The sequence below is a fragment of the Lynx rufus genome, unplaced genomic scaffold (assembly GCF_022079265.1).
Source record: "Lynx rufus isolate CCGP_SWC_20201006 ecotype Redwood Valley unplaced genomic scaffold, mLynRuf1.p SCAF_2, whole genome shotgun sequence".
NCBI lineage: Eukaryota > Metazoa > Chordata > Mammalia > Carnivora > Felidae > Lynx > Lynx rufus.
The window spans coordinates 26,121,898-26,144,675 of NW_025814834.1; the positions used below are offsets into that span (position 1 = coordinate 26,121,898).

The following is a 22,778-nucleotide window of genomic DNA, read 5'->3' on the forward strand; positions in this document are numbered from 1 at the left end:
TTATATGCTGTGCAACAACCAGCACTCAGACACAAATAGCAGCAGGAATCTCAGTTGCTCTGTGATTGTGCTCATGGAGAAGATTACCAGAGGGACACAGACCGACATAAGCTGACACAGCTGTGGTGTTCTCTCAAGCACCTTGGCATTTCTTACCAAGACGTCATTTCCTTTGACAAGAAACTGGACGTTGAATGGACCAGAGATGGCAAAGGCCTTTGCAATCTTTCGGGTAGCATCCTTCACCTAGATCCAAAGGACAATGATAGTAGTGCTAAAGAGCATACCTTAGTTGGAAAACACAATGAAAAAGCTACAGCACCTTAAAGTTAGGTTTCTTTAATTTCTCTTTAAGGAGAGCTACATCTCCACTAATAACCGTAACAATAATAATGGCGATAATAATAAGAGAAGCCACTAGTAGGCGTCTGTTAACAAAATAATAATGCGCACTAAATATTCATAACAGGCTAGCAAAGAAGAGAACACATAATTTTACAAAATTATCTTTCTGCCAAAGGTCTCTATCTAGCCACCGTTATATACTCTGGTTTTACTTTGAGGGCTAAATAATTCTTTCAGTCTGGGTGCTTCAGCACCAGAAACTGCAGTCCAAACTGTCTATTAATCTCCTGACCTACCTGCTGAGAAGAGCAGGCCCTGAAATGACAAAGCACTCAAAGCAAAGAGACCAGAGAGATTTCCTTGATGTACTTTTTCTCTTGCTCTGGACTCTACAAGGGTAGATATTATGTTCAGAAAAAAAATGATGTTTCCTTGCAGGGAGGTTCTGCATGTCACATATACAAACCCCTCTATCCAACCAGAGCCAGATGGTACCCATGCAATGCGGGGGCACTGGCAGCAAGAAACGAGAACACCTCATTCATTACTTTCACAAGAGGAATTCAGCAACTACACTGGTCATTAGAGGAAGTAGAGTCCGTGGTACATTGAACTCTGAGGGATTTGGAAAAATCTGAGTTCTTGAGGTCAATTATACCGATATGAGAAACTGAAGTACACTTGAAATCTGAGGACAATGTTCTCTTATAAGACTGGTGTTACAACATAACCTGCTACCTTCACCTTCTAGAACAAGGTAAGATCTTCAGAATCCTGCCCAACATACACCTAGCCAGATAGGCCTGCCTAGATTTTGATGGCAGGATTATTGGAAAGGTTCACTGAAAAAGCCTAGACTGACCTAACATACCTAAAGACTAAGGAATGTCCACGTGAATTACTTAAGATGATGGTCTCTGAGAACACCTAGCAGTGCCTATTTAGTACTGAGGCATCATTCTTGGGAAGATCTTTAAAGCAATGTTTCCAAAAGAAAGGTTCAAAGAGACATATCAGAAAGTGCTGGTTGGAGATGAGAGTTAGGGTAGAAGTGAAAACATAGGTTCCAGAAGGTTCCTACATGACTGCTGCATCCCTGCTTCTAACTGAAAAACATAGCTTTACATGCTGCTCACCTAAGTGGCTCTCACAACATTGGAATCACCTGCAGTAGTGTTCTCCAAATGGGATCCCCAAACCAATAGCAACAGAAACAGCATCACTTGGGGACTTGTTAAAAATGAAAATCTTGGGGCCCTGCTTAGAAGTACTTAACAGAAACTGGGGATAGGGTCCAGCAATCTATATTTTAGCAAGTTAGCCAGGCTGTTATGGCACCACTGAAGTTCAAGAATCACTACACTAGCATACAACCAAGTGGGCTCAAAAGGGCAGGAAGGAGGGGTGCCTGGGTGGCTCAGTTGGTTAAACATCTGAATCTTGATCTTATCTCAGGTCATGATCTCATGGTTCATGAGTTTGAGCCCCACGTTGGGCTCTGCACTGATAGCACAGAGCATGCTTGGGATTCTCTCTCTCTCTCTCTCTCTCTCTCTCTCTCTCTCTCTCTCTCTCTCGTTCTGCCCCTCCTCCACTTATGCTCTCTCTCTCTCTCTCTCTCTCAATAAATAAATAAATAAACTTATTTTTTTAAAGGGCAAGAAGGAAATTGTTATCTCTAAAATATCCAGCAGACTCAGAGCAAGAAAGTTCCCCTTATAATACACTTCACCTGGGGCATGTCCTACATTACTCCTTAGTTAAAAACATTTTTTTTTAATTTTTGCCTTTCCCCTTGCACTTTTATTTATAGATGATGACCTTTTCAATGGCTCCTTGGCTGATGGTTTGTGTGGGCAGCATCAGAGTGGCATCTCCTGAGTGTACACCTGCATCTTCCACATGTTCAGAAATGGCATGGGAGATAACCTGGCCAAAAGAAGATTTCACAAAGAGTTGTCAGGCACCTATTTCAGTGAAGCTACTGCCTCACCACTCACTCCCCCCCAAAACCCCGCCATTCTAACAGATGCCTAGAGCATTAACTAGTTCCTTCGCTCAGTCCTTGATGAGAGGAATATGAAGGGCTGCACATGTAGACTTAGCCACCTCCCTGTGCAGTGACAGACTGCCCCAGGGCAGCTGACAGTGGCTGAGCTGACCTCCCTCCTCCATTGACTGGAATGGGTACAAATAATAGGAAAAGAGGACAACTAAAGTGACTCATGTTGACTTTTAAGAATAGGAAACAAGCATTTGGGAGGCACAGGAGGGATCTTTATCTTTTCCTTCCAGATTAGGTTTTAGACACTGGAAAAGAAAAGATGGGAGAGGTGAATAGCTGGGTGTATGTTACAACTTAGGTGGACCAGAAAGAAGGCCTCAGATCTAAAGATTAAGAGATTTTTAAATTGAAATTTGAGAGGGCACCTGGGTGGCTCAATCGGTTAAGCATCTGCTTTTGCCTCAGGTTATGATCTCACGGGTTCATGATTTCAAGCCCCACATCAGGCTCTGTGCTGACAGATCAGAGCCTGGAGCCTGCTTTGAATTCTGTGTCTCCCTCTCTCTGTCCCTCCCCTGCTTGTGCTCTCTCTCTTTCTTAAAAATAAACATTAAAAAAAATTGAAATTTGATAAAGAAGGGAAGCAAGAGGCAATTATTCTTGTCTTCTCTTAGAGGTGAGGAGACTAAAGCAATATAAGAAGAAATAATCCAAGTGCATGTGACTCCTGTATGGCCAACTCAGGATTTTCAAGCCTTATCTGTCACATTCCAAAGTTTATGGTCTCAGTCGCCATAACCTGAATGTTAATTCTATGTGTGTCTTTGGGAAATGATAAAGCTGACTGTGGGGGAGAATAACTGGGCAACTGTAAAAAAACAAATAAATTACAGACATGATTTGTTTATCAGATTTATAAATGACTTAAAGCAGAGTAACATTTGAGTTTCCTGCTGTCACTTATGAGCTCTGTGACCTGGGCAAGGTACTTTATCTTGCAGGCTTGGTTTCTGATAAGACAGTGCTAACAATGGTATCTGTCTCACAAAATGTTTATAAGGATAAGAACGAACACGTATTCGGTGTTTGACATGATATTTAGCGCATAGTAAGAACTCAGATTTTTTTTATAGTGTCTAGAGATGGGGAGGCAATATTGCCACTGAGCTCTGAAAAAAATCATAATGTAGCTGAAGTACTATGTCCATTTCTGAGTGTGACTGTTTAAAAATTATGTGAATAACCTGGATCATTTCCAAAAGAAGGAGTCCAGGCTGATAAGCAATGGTTGATGTCTGAGAGAAGCTTAGGTTAAGAGCATATCCTAGCAAATTGGAACCAAATCAGGCCAACAGACCAGCATTACTTTACCAGCACAATATTTGAAAAAGCACAAATTTCTCTAGGCCAGTCTTACATTCTCCACTTTGACATTGGTATGATTACATCCCTCTTATGTTATACCTGAGTATTAAAATACTTAAAATGTTGAAAGGGGGAAAGATTAACCATATGCTCTACAATTCTGGAGGCCAGAGGTCAGAAACAAAAAAATTCTAGGGAAGCAGACTTTACTTAAAAAGAAGAAATAAATGAGATGTATATATATATATATATATATATATATATATGAGATATCTTTTAACCTGACAACTTTCTGTGTTCTGTGTAACCAAAGTTATTAAACAGAAAACAGGTGAGCACTTTCTGGTGATGCTGTAAAGAGAATTCTCATCCTTGGGGTGTGGGGTTAAAATAAATGATTTCAAGGGTGCTTAAACTCAGGATTGTATGATTCTGTGGTATGAAGTCATCATTACTGTGTATATATGTATATGTGTGTGTGTGTGTGTGCGTGTGTGTATGTATATACATCACAGCATATGTTTTATATATGTATGTTCATGCAACATGCAAATAACCCTACTTTGAACTGTTAATCTGGAAGACAAAAAAGCCAAAAAGAAGATTTAACATTTTCAGTAGTGTTTTGAAGTATTTACAAAGTAGAAAATGAAGAACAACTTTTTTATTTTTCATTAAAGCAAATAAAATGACATGGAGTCCCTAAAACATAACTTCCTATATTTCAAGATAAATCATAAGTGCCTTATTAGTGCACCAGGCAAACTAAAGGAAAGCATTTCTCACATCTTCATTTTTCCCTGAAGTTGGAGGCATTCATTGTATTAGCAATACAAGATGTGATTTGGTAAACAAATTTTATGTTATTATCCTTATCCACCCCACTCTGTTGAGTTTTGTCTTTATTAATGCAATAAAAAAAGTGGAGGCTGGGAAATCAAGAGAGGAGAAAAACTAGGGATTCAATCAGGAACTTCAGAAAGCAAAGTATTGGATGTTTTTATAATACTCGTTGAAACATAAAAGGAAACCCACAGACAAAAGAAAATGAGAGAAAAATCTATCAAAAAGAATGATGAATACAGGATGATAATTAATTTTGAATATCATCAAAGAGGAATTCTAATAGCATAAAACACAGGATATATGACTCCCATGACACATCAACTAAATTGTCAGTGAAACTGAAATTTTTTTTGGACTGAGCGGCTTGTCCACTATTATTAGAGACATGTTTTGTAGAAATAATGACTTCTAATCTGTGTTGTTTCAAAACCGCTAAGGAAAAAAAGAAAAGAAAAGAAAACAAAACAAAACCTGATGGGAAGGCACGGATCTAGGATATAGGGATAAAACACTTACTCTTCCATCTTTGCCAACAGCGTCCATTTCTACTTCCCGGGCCCCCTCGATAAACTTTGTCAGCACCACTGGGTGTTCCTGTCATCAAGGAAAACAGAAGGGCAGAATCTTTAGCTGACAGTATGTGTACAGTGTCAGGTAAAAATTGTATACCGTAAGCAAATCCCAGGGTAATACTTGCAAAAATCTTAATGCCAAACACATTACACAAACTCATTAGCCAGTTTGTTCAGTAAGAACAAGGTCATTCTCTGCTTTCAGTGAGGCAGACGGTCTTTCTTCAGTTTTGAGTACTCAGTGAATTGAACGTGAGGGCTGAAATTTCAAATATAGACTTTTAAGTGAGTGAGAGAAAAGAGGGGGCCAAGGAGAGGGTCCACTGGAGGTCCCATCTCTGTTCCCAGAGTTATGAATATCTCTCTATTTTATTTATAATTTTATATATATTATTTATATATGTTTATATTATATTTATATTATATATAATATATATTATATTTATATATTTATATTATATATATTATGTATATAACATATATATATATAATATATATATATCGGTTCAAGTTCTTTCTCTCTTCTACACTCATCTTTTCCAAGCACTGTAAGGTCCTACATCAGTTCTCTCCAGGAGACTGCAAGAGAACTTAGGAGAATCTCATTATTTTGTTGAGATTTTGTTAGGTCAAAGGTGGCCACTGTTACTTAGAACGGACATGCTCTAAACCATTTCTAACACGCGGCATTTGCAACATTTCACTTTATTAATCTTAAAAGGTCCTTCCTTTCTCCACTGTTTTAGACCCTTCTCATGCTCCATTCCCAGCTCTTTCATGACAGTGCAGTGATGCCCTCCACACCTGGATAACTGCTTGCTTTCTCCAGATGAAATGAAGAGGTTGACTGAGGAGCTCCAGGGTTCATGTATCTCCTCTCCTCTTTGCCCCAAGCGCCCGCAAGTTGCACCACTTGTTTGCTTACCAGACCCTGCTGTTACCCGTCTCCATGCCTCTCTTCTCCATGTGCACCCCACCTTCTCTCCTCAGCTTCATCTTTCAAACCTCAACTCTTCCTTCAAGGCCTGACTCAGATGCTACCTCCTCCCCTCAGCCTTCTCCAAACATCTTCTTTTCCTCTGAACACAAGCTCCTTTGGGCCACTATCATAGAGTTCATCTCATGTATATGTATTACATTTCATATACTCTGTCTCCTTTAGAACACTTGAAATGAAAAGGAATTTTGTGGAAAATTTGAAACCACCAATGTTTTATGCCATAAATAAAATTCTCTCTTCTATTAAAGAGGCCAATTTCCATACTTCATTTTCTTCAAAAGCTGACTAGATATGTAGCTGTTTATTAGCCAAGAAAACAAAAAAGATTTCTTTCCATCTCTGTTCCCTCTTCTTTAAATACCCAAAGTTTCCCTCAGCAGGCTTGCTGGAGCTGTGTTAAGAACTATATGGGATTTCTTCTGTATTATGACTATAATAGCATAATCGAAAGAAAGAAAAGTTTACCAGCTATCTTAGCTTCTCTAGCCAATCCTGAGACAGGGATCCTTGTTCAGGTGATTTATGGAGGGAGTTAGAAAAGTAGGATTGTGGGGGGGGGCACCTAGGTGGCTCGGTCGATTAAGCATCCAGTTCTTGATTTTGGCTCAGGTCATGATCTTGCAGTTTGTGAGACTGAGCCCTGCCTCAGGCTCTGTTTTGATAGCATGGACCTTGCTTAGGATTCTCTCTCTCCCTCTCTCTCTGCCCATCCCTCTCTCTCTCTCTCTCTCTCTCTCTCTCTCTCAAAATAAATAAACATTTGGAAAGAGAAAGAAAGAAAGAAAGAAAGAAAGAAAGAAAGAAAGAAAGAAAGGGAAAGTGAGAAAGAAAGAGAGAAAGGAAGAGAAAGAAAGAGAGAGAGAAAGGGAAGCTGGATGGGGCAGCAGGAAAAAGCTAGTACATCTATGGTCTCAGTGGAGACTGAATTTGGCCTTACTCCCTAGGGAGCTCTGGAACACGAACTGCAACACAGAGTAAGTCCCATCTTGAGGCAAAGGTCACTCACTGTCTAGTGTTTTCAGGGTGGTGGTGATGTGAGGGATCTTGCCTCCTTGTTGATGAATTTCTCATCTGACTGAGGATAGTTACCCAGAGAAGTGTAGCTGGTAAGTGTTATCAGCTATCACTACTGTTAGGGATAGGTGCTTCCACAGGTAAAGGGATCTGAGCGGGGGAATAATAGCATCCACCATCCTGGACATTTGAACAAATCTATGAAATAGTCCTCACCATGTTGAGGAAGAAAATTTCTGTTTTTTTTTTAAGTTTATTTATTTGAGAGAGACAGAGACAGCATGAGTGGGGGAGGGGCAGGGAGAGAGGGAGATAGACAACCCCAAGCAGGCTCCTCACTGTCAGTGTAGTCTGACTCGGGGCTCAAACTCATGAACCATGAGATCATGACCTGAACCAAAAAAACAAGAGTCAGATGCTTAACTGACTGAGCCACACAGGCACCCCAGGAAAGACAATTTCTTAATAAATTTCTATTTTTCTGCAGCACTGTACATTGTTGGCCTTCTTAAAATAGTTTCTTCCATTTATTTCCATAAACTACCTTTTCCTGCTTCTCTGTCAGGCTCCTTCATGTTCTTTTTTCTCTGGTCAGTCCTTAAATGCGGGTATCCCTCTTGTCTCTGCTTTAGCTATTCTTCTTCCTCTATACTGTCTCCTTGGTGATTGCTTCCATTCTTGAGACTCTGACTAAAATGATATATTTATTTCCAAAACTATATGTACATTTCTATCACTAGCCATGACGTTGATTCTCGATTTAAAATCTGTATAACCCACTGCTTTTGAAGCATCTCTACTTAGATTTCTCATAGGCACCTTATACAAAAGGTCAAAAAATAAATATATAATCTCCTTCTCTAAAATTTCTCCTTCTCCCATGTTCTCTTATTTTAATAAATGGTACCACCATCCATCCAGTTGTCCAAGGCAGAAGCTCAGGAATCATCCTTTATCAGATACTCTTTCACCGTCTACTTCCTTCTATTCACTAATTGCCTCCAATGACCATCTCAATATTTCTAGAATGTACGTATGTCCCTTTATCTTTACTATTATTACTCTGATCCAAGGCACTGTCATCTCTAATCTGAACTATAGCAACAGCCCCTAACCTTCTTCCGTGAATTCAGCCTTGCCCCAGAATTCACTCTCCATACTCTAGTATGACTAAAATCAGAAATTACGACTAAAATCCAAACTCAGTATAACTGACAAGGTTCTCTTTCTCTGCTCCCTACCGAATCTATCTTCCCTTCTACCATGTTTGGTGTCCTAGCCATATACTGAATCCTTTAACAGTTTCTAGAAACCCCATGCTCTTTCTCAGTTGTGAACCTTTACTTTACTCTATTTTCTTCTATTTACACCCACAATATAAACCTTTCATCCAGTTAATTCTAAATAAACCATTTTAAATTAATTTAAAAAGCCCTTTTTTAGGGATGTATCTCATTTACACTCTTCCTCAGTATCTTGTATTTTATTATATCAATACTTATTATATTTAATTCTAATTATTTGAAGCTTCATGTCCCTAGTAAAGAGAGTCCTCTGTGAGAGCAGACTGTATCTCTCTTTGCATGAATGTAGCCTCTGATACTGAGAACAATGCCATTATATAGCAGGTGGTAAACATGAATTAGTACATAAATAGATGAATGATTGATATGATCTATCTTTACTCCAGAGTCACTGAACTGAGTATTCCAGATTCTGCTGGAGTTTGATGGGAATCCTTGAACCAGAATGTACTCAGTCAGGACATCTCCATTATAAAACTTTGGTCCAGTGTGGGTTCCATCCATATGTTAGCAGCAAAATATATATATTTAAAATATTCTATGAATAGAGGTCCTGCAAGATCCAGTGTTCCAGGCAGAAAAGAGAGGACAACTGTCTTATCATTCACATGAGACCAGCTGGGTGTAACTGGTTTCTCAGAAGGGGAGTTTGCCTGGACCCTTGCAGGAAGTGAAATAGAGAAGAAGACTGTGTCTTGCTCCCAGGCACATTAATGAAAACTGGCCCACTGGAGAGATTCCCTCCTCAGCCATCGACTTTCAAACTGAATCAAAATCTATTTGGTTTTCTTTTTTTACACTCTTTGTCTTTCTCACCCTTTATCCTTAGCTACTTTCTTTACTGCTCCAATGTCCTTGGGGGGCAACCACCACGCAGAAATGAGGTCTGGCTTCATGAGGAGGCACAGACCATGTTCTTTTATTCCTCTTTGAAATGCTTCAGACTTTACTCTTCAGCTCCCTCCAAATTCTACTTGCCAAACATCAAACTCTTCTCTATGAGTTGTGCTCTCTCTCTCTCTCTCTCTTTTTTTTAAAACCCAACAAGCTTTTGAAAGCTTTTAAAAGGCAAATATTACTTTTATCCTTCACAGTACAAGGTCTGAAGATCAATAACCCTACTGGGTAAATCTTAAATGGATCACACCTAGGTAATACCAAGGGATAAAATAAAAGCTGAGGGCAGTGGAGGAAAGTAGTTAAATCACTACAAAATTATAAACATTTTTATTAACTGGCAAATGGAATGTACCAAAATGAAAAAAAATCAATAAGTGAGCAAAGGGGTTTACTACTAAAAATGCAGGGTTGGGGCACCTGGGTATCTCAGTCGGTTGAGGGTCTGACTCTTGATATCAGCTCAGGTCATGATCTCACAGTTTGTGCGATAGAGCCCCGTGATAGGCTCCACGCTGGAATCCTGCTTGGGATTGTCTCTCTCCCTCTCTCTCTGCCCTCGCTACTCACTCTCTCAAAATAAATAAACATTTTAAAAATTAAAAAAAAATAATAAAATTGCAGGGTTGACTAAGGCAAAGTTTCGCCAAGTGTGAGAATTAAAAATCAGGAAAGCCTTCACTGATAGATAATGAGCTTGATCGGGCAGTCCTTGAGGCTGGGAACCCCAGGGATAACTTGACTAGCATCTAACTTATGAACAGTCAAGAATGTTTATCCAGGCTCACTCCTGGAGTCTAAAACCATATAAATGTTGCGACGAAACATGCACTGGTCTTCTTCTTCCACTAACCCTAAGGATCTAAATACAGTTAAATGCATTTGAGTTTTCTTATTTCCACATATAGGAGACTAGTGGGTAGGAAATAAAAGGGAAAACCACTCTAACATAGTGTGAAAAGAAAAACCTACGAAATAAGATAGCAACTATCAGATGTAAAAGTCACCAGGAAGAAATCAGACACTACCTGTGAGACTCTAGTGGCCTCCTCCAGGAATTTTTTCATCTCATCCTCAGAGAATACCACGTTCATGGCTGACCCACTGGAAATGAAAGGAGGACAAGTCAGTTTCTTTCATCGCTTTGGAAATAAAGCATTCTGGTCTTGATTGCTTCTCAGAACAGTTCCAGGCAACCTCTAGTTCCAGTCTGGACTGAGTAAGAACTTGCTTTTTTTCTAAATGAAGACTTTACTCCATTTAATCATCAGAACGATCAACAAAAGAGTCACCCAAGTTGGGGGTGAGAACTGTGATAATGTCCAAAGAGAACCACATAGCTCTAGAGATGGCAGTAACTCAAAGTTTGTCCTTTCTGATTCTGTGTTTTCACTCTGCTGGTTCCAGGAGATTCTTAAATGTTAACAACATTCATCCCAGGATCTAGCTATTCTTTCCCCGTTCTTCAGAGGTCATTGCCAATGGCTGATCTTACCCACGGGTCTGCTGTCAAAGCAGGTCATTCTACTACCAACCAGGTTACAAAAGAATAAAATTTTTAGTAACATTTGCAAATATAATGTACAGGAACTGACTGAAAGGTATTCAACTGTGTCCTTCTCACTAACTGCTTGAGAAAGAACGCTGACATCAATTTACACTGAATTTTGATATTTTCAAAGTGAGATGGGAAGGCAGGAAAGAAGGAGGAATAAGAGAAGGGAAAGAATAAGGAAGAAACACACTACTTTCCACTTCTTTTTAAAAAGTAGCATTTTCTTTACCTTTTCTACTCTATAACAAAATTTTGCATAAAGAGCTCTCAATGTCTAAGACGGGAAGGCTAAGGCAGTAACATTGATAATTCACAGTATAGGAAACTGGAACAAAGAGACAGATTGCAGAGATCAGAAAGGCAGCACAGTAGTCAAAGCTGCTTTCTGCAGCCCTCCCTTAAATGTCTGCGTGTTGTTTAAATTAATTTGCATTAATACCTAAATGAAGAAGTATTATTTGACTGTGATTTACACAAAATGTCATTTAAATAAAAAGGACAGTTTTCCACCTCATTTTAAATTTTTCATTGTTTTAAAGGACCCCATCTCAAATTCCATTTACACTTTCAAATGGTGCACAGCAAATTGTGTTTCTCTTATTATCCCCTGTTCAGTGAAGTAGGTGCTTACATGTGGTAACATCTGAAGAGATGAAGTGATAATTCAAAACTTCTCCTTTGATGATAGAACTTCGTTTCAAAGTTTAATATAAAAGATCCTCACTTTCCATGTCCCTCACCATTACAATTTATCTCTTAAAAAATGTGCTCTCAAAAACTCAAAAGTTCAGACCAGAGGCACCATCAGGAGGTGTTGACAACAGTCTGAGACCAGCTGCCATTTCTGTGTACTGGGAAACAGATACTGGAGACAGATATCCCGGGTTTGTTCTGGCTGGTTTTCCTTTTTAGTTTTAGTTGTTTTTTTTTTTTAATTGTTCTCTTCGCTAATTGAAACTATCCTCCCTCAATTTGGCAAGGAGATATCGTAAGCCAGGCTTCTAAGACGGAGGATATAGACTCTCACTGTCACTCCGAGACAAACGCAGTAAACTGAAGGTCTGTGCATAGGTCCTCCATCCAGCCGTGTTGGTTTGGGGATTGTGGATGGATTTACAGATTGCACATGTCAAAGTCAAGTGCAATTAGCATACAGCATGCAGTTCTGTATCTCCTGATTTTTAAATCATTACTTTGGGGGAAAGATATATTACCTCAAAACATAGGAAGGTCTCAACAGACAGGGGTAGCCCACAGACTTCGCAAATTCCAGTGCCTCGTTCTGATTGATAGAAACGACAACAACAAAATGCACAAATAGTTTAAAAGATTCAATAGCTCTGCAGAAAGATATCTTTAGAACAAGTGGTAACACGACTCTTTTTATTCTTTCTCTCAAAAGACACCATTAAAATGTAAATTGGGCATTCGAAATATATAAAATTCCTAGTTTCTAACTCTATATATCAAATCCAGTTCAAAAATAGTTTGAATGTTTTTCATTGTCTGAATCTTAATGAGAATTCTCCTACCAATTTGTAACCAACATTTAACCGCAATCATGGAAATATACCAGCTTTAAAGTAAAGTCACTAAGCCCAGTGTCTTCTCTCTGCCCTGGAGTTAATGTCTGCAGTAGTTAACATTCATGCTACGACTCTTCAAAAGCGAACATTAAAACAGACATGTGTTTCTCTCCTTACCAAAGTGTTCACAGCTTTCCAGGGTGCCTGAGCCACCTTCAGCTCATCCAAGACAGCTGAGAAGATAGAGCGATCCTCGGCCCTGTCAATCTGCAGAGGGCTCGTGCCCATGATCTTGACACCATTCTTGTATAGAGGGACTGCCAGGTTGTTTGGAATCTGACCCCCAACTGATATGATGCAGCCCCCGCATGCCTGTAAAAGACACCCACAATATCAGCCACTGGGGCAACTTCACAGTGACTGAACAACTGCCTTCATTTCCTTAGTGAAAATGCTTACCATGCTTTGATACTTGCATTTCTCCCATCAGTGGATAATATTAAGTTATGCTACAGAGATAAACAAACTTGGTTCTTACTTTCCAAGCACTTACATGCTTAAATCTATGGAAGAGTTCCATACAATTACACATGATTACCATATCAAACTTCCACACAACTACACATGAATGTGTGATATTTACATGCATGACAATTAGAGAAAGGAAATCTATCCAATTAATATTTTCACCATGTACTTTACACTGTAATCAAGTGTTCCTTGGATTACTATTGTAATTTCCTAAATAGACATAGATCTCTCCTTCTCACACTCACTTCTCCTGTTCCCCTCCACCCCAGCCTTTCATATTCAGATTAATTATCCTACAAAACTGCTTCACCAAGTTACTCCTATACTTGCTTTCTCCAAAGTCTCCCTTTGCCTAAAGAACAAAGTGTAAACTCATCCCCATCAACGGGACAATTAAGACTCTCCAGCTTGACCACAGGGGAAGGGAAGGAAAAATAAGATACAGAGAGGGAGACAAACCATAAGAGACTCTTAAATACAGAGAACAAACTGAGGGTTGATGGGGCTGGGGAGCAGGAGGGTGGGGAAAATGGGTGATGGGCATTGAGGAGGGCATTTGTTGACATGAGCACTGGGTGTTGTATGTAAGTGATGAAATCATGGGATTCTACTCCCGAAGCCAAGACTACGTTGTATGTTAGTTAACTTGACAATAATAAGATAAAATAAAATAAAATAAAATAAAATAAAATAAAATAAAATAAAATAAAATATAAAATAAAATAAAATATAAAACGTTAAAAAATAAGACTCTCCAGCTTTATCTGTTATTATTCTCCTCCCCTCCAAGAAGACCTCCTACTCAATGTCCCAACTATGTGCACTCCTGCTCACAAGCATTCTGCCCCACTTAACCTTCACTGCCTTTGCTTCTTTTCTCCTTTTGTCTTCTCCCTTATCTAAACTCTACATAATCTCTCCACTAAAGTCCAGTCTAAATCTTACCTCCCATTTGTACACCCTGTCTCTTTTACTGCCACCTTGGCACCTGTCTACAGTACCCAATAAACTGATTTGAGTCCCTGTTTCCTTACTATTTGCCTGACAAGCAGTCTCTGAATCTTTAACCTTAATCTCTTATGAGCAGTCAAAACATCAAGATTTTTTTTTAAAGTTCAAAGTCCCGTCCCATCTTAGTTCCCTCTGTGAAACTCTGTCCAGGCTTCATGTCTGTAAAATTAGAATAATAATAGCTGTTAGCTTCACAAGGTCACTAGAAAAGTTAAATAAGATAATAAACATTAAAGCCCTCACACATTATAAGTGCATAAATACTACATTGTTATTAATATTAGAAAATATTATTATATCTGAATGGCCATCTATCTTGACATAATTTGTATTTGTTTTAATAACCTAATGAATATTAAAACTGCTGAAATAATAGATGTGCACCAAATGTATTTTATCATTATTTGAAATCAGTCTGAAATACTCTTAAAAGGGATAAAGCTAATTTCTCTTTGATGAGAGAAATTATATTACTGCCTAAACAAATACCCTGCAATTGAGTGCTTAAATGCATTGTAAACAGTATGGAAAACAATAATCCACAGTTCTGCATATTTATAAGTGCACTTAAGCTTCTTTTATCATTTTTATGTTCAATATACATCTTTGCAGAACCTTTAAGAAGATTTATTCTTTGTACTATAATAATATTTTTATTTGCTTATTATTCTTAGTTTATTAGCAGAGTTAATATTTTAGAGGCTTAAAAACTAATTCCTTGATTAAATGCATACAAAAAGTTTTTTATTTGAAAGACTTCAAAATAATTTCTAAAATTAAAAAAAAAAAAGGAAGTACCAACCTATAAGCAAAAATTAGAGTCCATTGCACTAAATGGGAGCTCAAAGTTAGAGTGAAAAGTCTTTAATTAATAAAGACACCAATATTTTTCAAAATGTTCTATGAAATTGATTTTTATTTTTTAATAAATTAGCAACATTCAAAACAGTAATAAAATAAACTGCTACTATTCGTTAAGGATATTACTATATGCCCTGGACCATCTGTTTCGACCTCCACTCTATCCCTCTGTGGTAGATACTGCTCTCCCCATTTTATAGCTCAAGAAACTAAGGCTCAGCAAAGGTGAAATGACTTGCCCATATTTCACATCTACCAAATACAAAGCCAGCACTAGAACTCAATTCTTTACGTACTTTAAAGTAGCTATGCCTAACTAATAAACCAAATCTTCGAATCTTAAGCTAGCTCTATTTTTCTACCTGGTTTCAAAGATGGTTAATGTTAGAGGATACAAGGAGAGCTATTTCTAAAACATTCTTTTTGAAAGTGGTAGAAAAACTTTGTCTGCATAAAGATCATCACTTTATGATCACAAATATCACAAATATCACAAATATATCCACAGAATGTGTTAGAGTAGCAGTTGATGGTTAAGTGCACATTTTGTCCACACAACAAAAGGAATTCAGTATAAGAGAACATGTTTGTAGGACGAAGTTAATAAAAGACAGTTTTGTGGAAGAATTCCATCTTAAATTGGCCCCAACTCTAAGCACAGAACTAGCAGGGGCTCAGGGAGAAGAACTTGGTATCCCACATGGGCAAATTAGCATTATTATCATAACTGTTTAAGCCAAATTAGGTTTAAATAACTCACTGAAATAAAATATTTTAAAGTTCAGATATTTCACAGATTTCTAAATACTCCAGCCCAAAAATAATTCTAGTAGGGTCCCAAAGTTCCATTGATCCTACCTAGATTTGTTTGTATCTTTTTACTCAGTTTAGTTTTCTGTTTTATTTAAACTTGATTATCACTAAGCTAGGGCAACCCCACACAAGAATATTTCTGAAACAATATTCAAGCTGCAGTAACCCCACAAATATATTTTTAGTACTTTTGTTGGTCCTTATTTTTATGGGCCAATTAAACGCTATATTATAGACAGAATGCAGGAGAGAAAATTTATCTAACAGAAATAGCATTCATGTTAATTCATTCCATTCATTCATCTTCTAACTCATTAAAAGATGGTCCTGATTTTTGTAATTTCATGCATTATCTGTAATTTATAAATCTCTACTCTTTGCACATCTGTCTATGAGATTGATCATGCTTTCTTATTTTGGAATTCACATTTTAGTAAAAAACTTTCAACACTTTAGGCAGACCCTTAAGATTATATTTAATAACAGTTAAATCAAATGCTAGGAATGAAACCCAGTTCTATTTAGAGTCATTCATTGCCTAATGGGTTTTGTCTATAATTAATTAATGTCTGTCATTCATTCATTTAACTCAAGTTGTGTTACAGAAGTACCATTGTATATATATTCATATAGTATTAGGTGTTAAAAACAGAACAATTTTCTCATTAATCAGAGTACATTTTTATGGGGTATGATCAAATAAGTTATTCATTGTAAAAGCAAGAAAAATTACTTAAGCAGGACTCAAACTAGATAGCAATATCGCAAGGTGTCAGGAATATTGCCTGGAAATTTTAGACTCAATCTGGTTTTTAATGAACAAATAAAAAAATGAGAAATGGGTCTTACATAGGGCTGGGATGTAGAATAAAATTAATGTTCATTTATATAACTTTTCAAACAATGAGTTTTCAAAGGAAAAAAGGGAATGTGAAGTTTAGACAGGATCTATGTGATTCTTATTCATTGCTGTAGCCTGTGAAGATTATTACATAGTTCATCCCTGAGAAAAAGATTTAATAATAGATCTAATAAAAGAGAAGCACAGTGTTGCAACTTCTATAAACAATGTAATAATTTTCAACTCATATACCTCAAAAAAACTTGAGAACATCCTTTCCCTTATAAGGAATGTCCTAACCAAAACTGTGAACTAGGCAAAATACCATCTATCAAATCCAACCCTCGTAGATAGCAGACTCCAACTTCTCACTTTATGGACCCTTCCCCACACTCAACACCCAAATTTAAAAAAAAATCAAAATGCAGATTCCTTCTCAGGGAGCAGAACCCATGGACACAATCACAGGGAATAAATGACTTAAGTTTAAAGGGCTGCTTTTTATAAAGTATAAAATGTCTGCAGCCAAAAGAATACATCACTGTAACATTTTCTATTAAAAAAATAAGAACAAGTAGGAAGGAGATTTTAGCACTCCTAAAATCTCCTCTCACTCCACCTTTCATCAAGACTTCTTTCCTTTTTGTGTTTGTTTTTGTTTTTGTTTTTTTAAGTAGGCTCCATACACAACATGGGGTTTGAACTCATGACCCTGAGATCAAGAGTGCATGCCCTATAGACTGAACCAGCCTGCTTTACTCACAGGGCATGTCACTTTTCTGACTCCCCTTTATGTTTTCTTTAGAAGTGCTTCCTTGTTGCCATGGAAATAGCCTTGGTCCTGAACTAGACCAAGAGACCTGAACCAGGAGACCCATCATACTTTTTATTATCCTATACAACTATGTACCCTTGGAAAGCCTATCGTCCTTCTAAAGTGACTCAAATGTGTGCTTTGAATAAGTTTAGATGTGCTTCCAATTTTCTGCAGATTTACTACTGAATGTCTCAGTACCTTCAGCATCACTAGGGGCATCCAAGTTTGGATTACAGCAGTCTGTCTCCTAGAGATTGTGAGGATATACACGACAACCTCATAGAAGGAGACATATATGTATATGTATGTATGATATGTGTATACAATAATAAAACATATATGTATATGTATTTATGATATGTGTATACAATAATAAAACATAATAAAAATAAGTATAAAACATATACTCTAACAAATACATCAATGGAATGTTGTTCTTATATTCTCCCATACGAAATTTAAAAATATAGAGTACCACTATAAATGCCCATTAGCTTCAAAGAAGGGCTAATTTATCTTTTACCATCATACTGAATTCAGTTATTATAAAAGGATCTCATTAATATCCATGTATAACTGTATCCAAAGGCAGTTGTAGAATTTTTTAATCTTTCCTTAAAACATTTCATGGTGAAATAATTAATTATGTGTAAAATGCCTGCTGTGATTCCTATAATCCTTGTTCATATTTTCAAACAATTATGTAATTTTTCACATATTTATGTTATGGGTCCTAGTTTTATTCTAATGTCTTGAAGGTAGGGATTTGGTTTTATAGCTCTCTGACCTTCTGAACCTAGTATTCAAGTACTCAACCTAGTACACTAAAAGGTACTCAAGATATATTTGTAGAATGCACTTGTTTTGATCCCCACCTGAAATGAATCTTAAGAAATTGTTAGAAAAAAAAAAAAAACATGTCAGAGAGAAAAACAAAAATTGTGCGTACTCTACCTAATGGTTCAATTTCATCATATGAAAAGATTAGTATACTTAGCCCCAAATAGACAACTGTGATGATATATCCATCCTTAGTTTGTCTATTTTTGTTTAATGTAATAAAATCATCATATGTTCTGGCACTGAACTCTATACTTTACAATGTGACTCCAACCACAAACCTTGTTATCTTCACAGAACCTGCATGTAGCACATACTTAACACTCATGTGGTTCATTAACAACACCAAAAAAAGATGAAACACAGAATTGAAGAAATTTCCCCAAGTCAATGAATTGTCAAGTCAAAACTTGAATTTAAGTACTATGGCCCTCAGTATTTTTTTTTTCTCAGTAACCGTATGAATATACATGGGAATGATTCTATATAGCAGGGAATTTAACTGTAATAACATCAAAAGGAACAATCACTGGACATCACTCAAATCTTCCAATAGTTATTTCTTAACTGTAAAATAATTTAATTAACTTTTTCTATAGACTTATAGTAACCTGCGATCATAGGAATTCACAGTGAAGATATTCTCAGTAATATCAGAGGGAGAGAGGAAGAGCAACTATCAGAGAAAGCTATAAAAGTACCGAAATCATTCAGAATGAACTCATGGATCTTAAACCGAAGACTGATGGCTTCATCTCATGGCACAAAGAATTAACCGGTCCTTTGTGAACAGCTGACTTTTCTCCTCTGGGGACCACTCATTACTGAACCACAACAACACATGAACCAGAGGGAGGCTGCTTATTGTGTGTCTAGATGACCAGTGAAATCATTCTGTAAAATATTTTGGAGGGTTGTTTTGTAGTAGTTAATATGTGTTTGGCACATGTTACCAAAAGAGTTGTCAATCTAGTTGGAATGCTTAGAAAGAAAAAAATAATCACTCTGTGCCAGGGCCTCAAGACTCTAAGGCTGGGATAATTTTTTTAGAGTTTCGCTACAAAATTAGTCAGTGGAAGACACGGCAGCTCTTTCTCCTAAGGGGAATTATAACTTAAATCTACATATATATATATATATGTGTGTGTGTGTGTGTGTGTGTGTGTGTATGTATATATGTATACTTATATACATATGTGTATATATATGTATGTATACATATATACATATGTATATATATATATACATCTATAAAGTATGCACTGCATATATTTTTCTTCCTTTTTTTCTTTCCTTTCTCTCTCTGTCTTTCTTTCTTTCTTTTTTTTCCCCCTCTTTTTACCTCCTGATGGTAGATATCTAGGATTCTCTCCAAAGATAACTCTTCAAAGTACAGTTTGTCACACTCATCAAAGTCTGTGCTCACGGTCTCAGGGTTGCAATTCACCACTACTGTCTTCTTGCCAAGTTGACGCAGTGTGCGGATGCTGGAGACAGCACACCAATCAAATTCCACACTGCTGCCTGCAGAGACAGTGAGATTGGAAAAAGGGGTAAGAGAAACGTGAAGTTACAACACAAAGAGCAGAGAAACATATTGCCGGTCAGTCCAAGTCTAGGAAGCGAATGCCCTTTCGATGCAATTTTTTAAAATTTCAAAATGTAAATTTCAGATCCATTATGCACACTACATTAATAGTAGGAAAAACAGGGACTAATTAAACAACAATGACATGTTGGCTTGTTTTATATGCTAAGTTCTCCATTGGGTAATCTCCATATTTGAAACATTCAGAACGTCAAAGTTAGTGGGAGATAATTCTAATGATAAAAAACAAAAACCCTTTTGAGGCACCTGGGTGGCTCAGTTGGTTGAGCATCCAACCCTGGGTTTGAGCTCAGATCATGATCTCATGGTCCGTGGGTTTCTGATCCAGAGCCTGCTTGGGATTCTCTCTCTCCCTCTCCACCTACCCACCACCCCACCACCCCCCCCCCCGCTTATGTGCTCACTCTCTCTCTCTCAAAAGAAAAAAAAAAGGAAATTAAAAAATAAACTCAAAGTGTACAAACTGACCTCAGTACACAAAAATATTTAAGCTAGTGATTGGAATACTTGAGTTCTTGTTTTAGTTATTCCACTTGCTCTGCTATCTGAGGGCTAAACCAAATGATCCCTGAAGTGCCTTGTAGCTCTGACATATCTTGATTGATTGGAAAATCCTGTCCTTTCCAAGCATATCCTTTTAAGCTTGGCAAGGCCACCCCATGCAGAGTGAGTGACCTTCTAAAAAGTAATTCAAAGTACAATAATGGCCTAAATACCTCAAAATATCACCTCTACTGGGATGCATAGAAGTGAAAGTTCTGGGATTTGTACTAATCCTTTGCATTAGGATTTTGTCTCCTAAAAACTCTTGTCAGAACAGTAACTTATCCAAACATAGTAGCATGCTAATTTTCACTATCAATTAAGTATACACTTGATTATCAGCTCAGCTAGTCTGCCCTGGGTCCTAAGGTAATGCAGAATTGTCACATAAATAAGGTAAAATTTGAATAGGAAGAAAGAAAGGTCTAGAAAAGAGAAGGGTAGATCCTGATGGAAGTGTTCACGCCATTTAGCCATAGGAAACTAAGGTAGTAAAGTAATAAACACTTTTGAACTACTTCAAGATTTGGCCAAAAATTGCTAAAGTAGTATATCCAGAAGCACTTAATTACTTACAAAAAACTAAAACAAACTATGTTTAAAGTAACAGAATAAGACTACATACATTTTAAATTATACATTTTATCATTTCCATACTAGAATAATCTGCAGAGACTAAATGTTAAATGCGCTTGAGAAATATCATGTCTATTTAAATATACACTTTGTAACTGTAAATTATTATTATTATCTCATTATTAAATGTCTAATTTTAAGTGTTGGGTGAGATGTAAGAATTTCCAGTGGGAATGTTTTAATTAAATTCTATAATGCTCTGCCTATGAACCAATGAGAAAAGCTGTTGGCATTTGATATCAACAGACGTCATATATTCACAGATCTCATCTACAAATGTAATTTCTGGTTGATGTATAAAGTTCTTGAGCAAATATAGATCTTTGTGTAAAACTATGCCAGATGAGGAAATGTCAAAGTGCAATTCATTCCCCAACCCCAGTGAGAGGCTCAATTTCGTTCATGAGGATAAAAACATAAAAGGGTGACATAACGAAAAGGAAGAAGGAATTATAGTTGAGACCTGCAATTGAGTACGACTTCTATCACTTAATAGCTAAATAAACTTGGGCTTTACCTGTCTGAACCTCAGTTTCTGAAATTGCAAAATACTTATTATAACATCATCTATTATACATAGTTCTTGGAATAATAGAATTAACATGTGTGAAAAGTACAACATAAACTGTAAAGTCCTATGTAAATATAAGTTATCACTTTACCAATATGATATGGACCACAGCCTAACACCATCATTCCATGGTCATCGAAATTGATATCATGCTCCTGAGGAGAAAAAAAAAGACATAGAAATTATTATGTGTTATTCTTCAATCTAATTAAACTCTTTGTCCTGTCACTGAATGTATCTTTCTCATCCTTTCTCTTATTGATGTGTGCACTGTATTAGTCTCTAGGAATCCATAAGCATAAAGTATAAACTCTACTTATTCACAAAATATAAGTTCAATATATTTTATTTTTTTTTTAATTTTTTTTGACGTTAATTTATTTTTGAGACAGAGAGAGACAGAGCATGAACGGGGGAGGGGCAGAGAGAGAGGGAGACACAGAATCGGAAACAGGCTCCAGGCTCTGAGCCATCAGCCCAGAGCCTGACGCGGGGCTCGAACTCACGGACCGCGAGATCGTGACCTGAGCCGAAGTCGGACGCTCAACCGACCGAGCCACCCAGGCGCCCCAAGTTCAATATATTTTAATTAAATAGCCACGAGAACACACCACAATTGTATGTTCATGTAACCATTGTCCTTATTCTAGTTGTATTTGTTTGATTTCACCATTTTAAGGCAGTTCTGAAAAGTCAGTATAGAAATACATTATCACATCTGACCTACATAATGTCATTTTTATTACCTAGATTACTAGATAACCAAAAACACGAAAATGTATATTCCCCATGGTGACCATTTACTAAATCTGGAGCTTTCTACATACAGCAATTTGGCAGTTCCTACCTGACCATTGTAGGTAACATAGAGGTAGTTTGTTACTGATGGGTATTCTGCAGCCAGTGTATCAATCTGCAAGAAAATATAAATAAATAAATAATACATAAATAAATAGGGATTTTAGTCCCTTTGTTATATTTTTTCAAGAGTAAAACAATTTGCGCTGCATTCGTATTCCTTTAAGGCCTCTTATTGCCAAATATAAAAACAATAAAAAGGTAAGTACAATTCAATTACCTTCTAATTCTGAAAATGAGGTGGGGTGGAGGAACAATGATGTAATCTAGTTATCACTTGAGCAATAAATGACAATACACACCCAGAGCATCATTGATTCATTACAGTAGTATTTCTCACATACATAACACAATCGTTATATGGTCAACTAGTTACCAGGAAGACTTACCCAGACAACTATCTAAAGCAGCTCAAATC

At 37.1% G+C, this 22,778-nt stretch overlaps 1 protein-coding gene across 1 annotated transcript in view; it reads right to left on the minus strand.

The window, feature by feature from the left end:
• CPS1 (carbamoyl-phosphate synthase 1) overlaps positions 1 to 22,778 on the minus strand; it is a 127,533-nt gene that overhangs the window by 19,064 nt on the left and 85,691 nt on the right. The window contains exons 23-31 of the mRNA XM_047084849.1: positions 22,350 to 22,415; positions 21,594 to 21,657; positions 19,486 to 19,667; positions 12,607 to 12,801; positions 12,118 to 12,185; positions 10,377 to 10,452; positions 5,078 to 5,155; positions 2,167 to 2,274; positions 157 to 246 (exon numbers count right to left, since the gene is read on the minus strand). Coding sequence (XP_046940805.1) covers positions 157 to 246; positions 2,167 to 2,274; positions 5,078 to 5,155; positions 10,377 to 10,452; positions 12,118 to 12,185; positions 12,607 to 12,801; positions 19,486 to 19,667; positions 21,594 to 21,657; positions 22,350 to 22,415 — 927 coding nt within the window. The remainder of the gene's footprint in view (positions 1 to 156; positions 247 to 2,166; positions 2,275 to 5,077; positions 5,156 to 10,376; positions 10,453 to 12,117; positions 12,186 to 12,606; positions 12,802 to 19,485; positions 19,668 to 21,593; positions 21,658 to 22,349; positions 22,416 to 22,778) is intronic.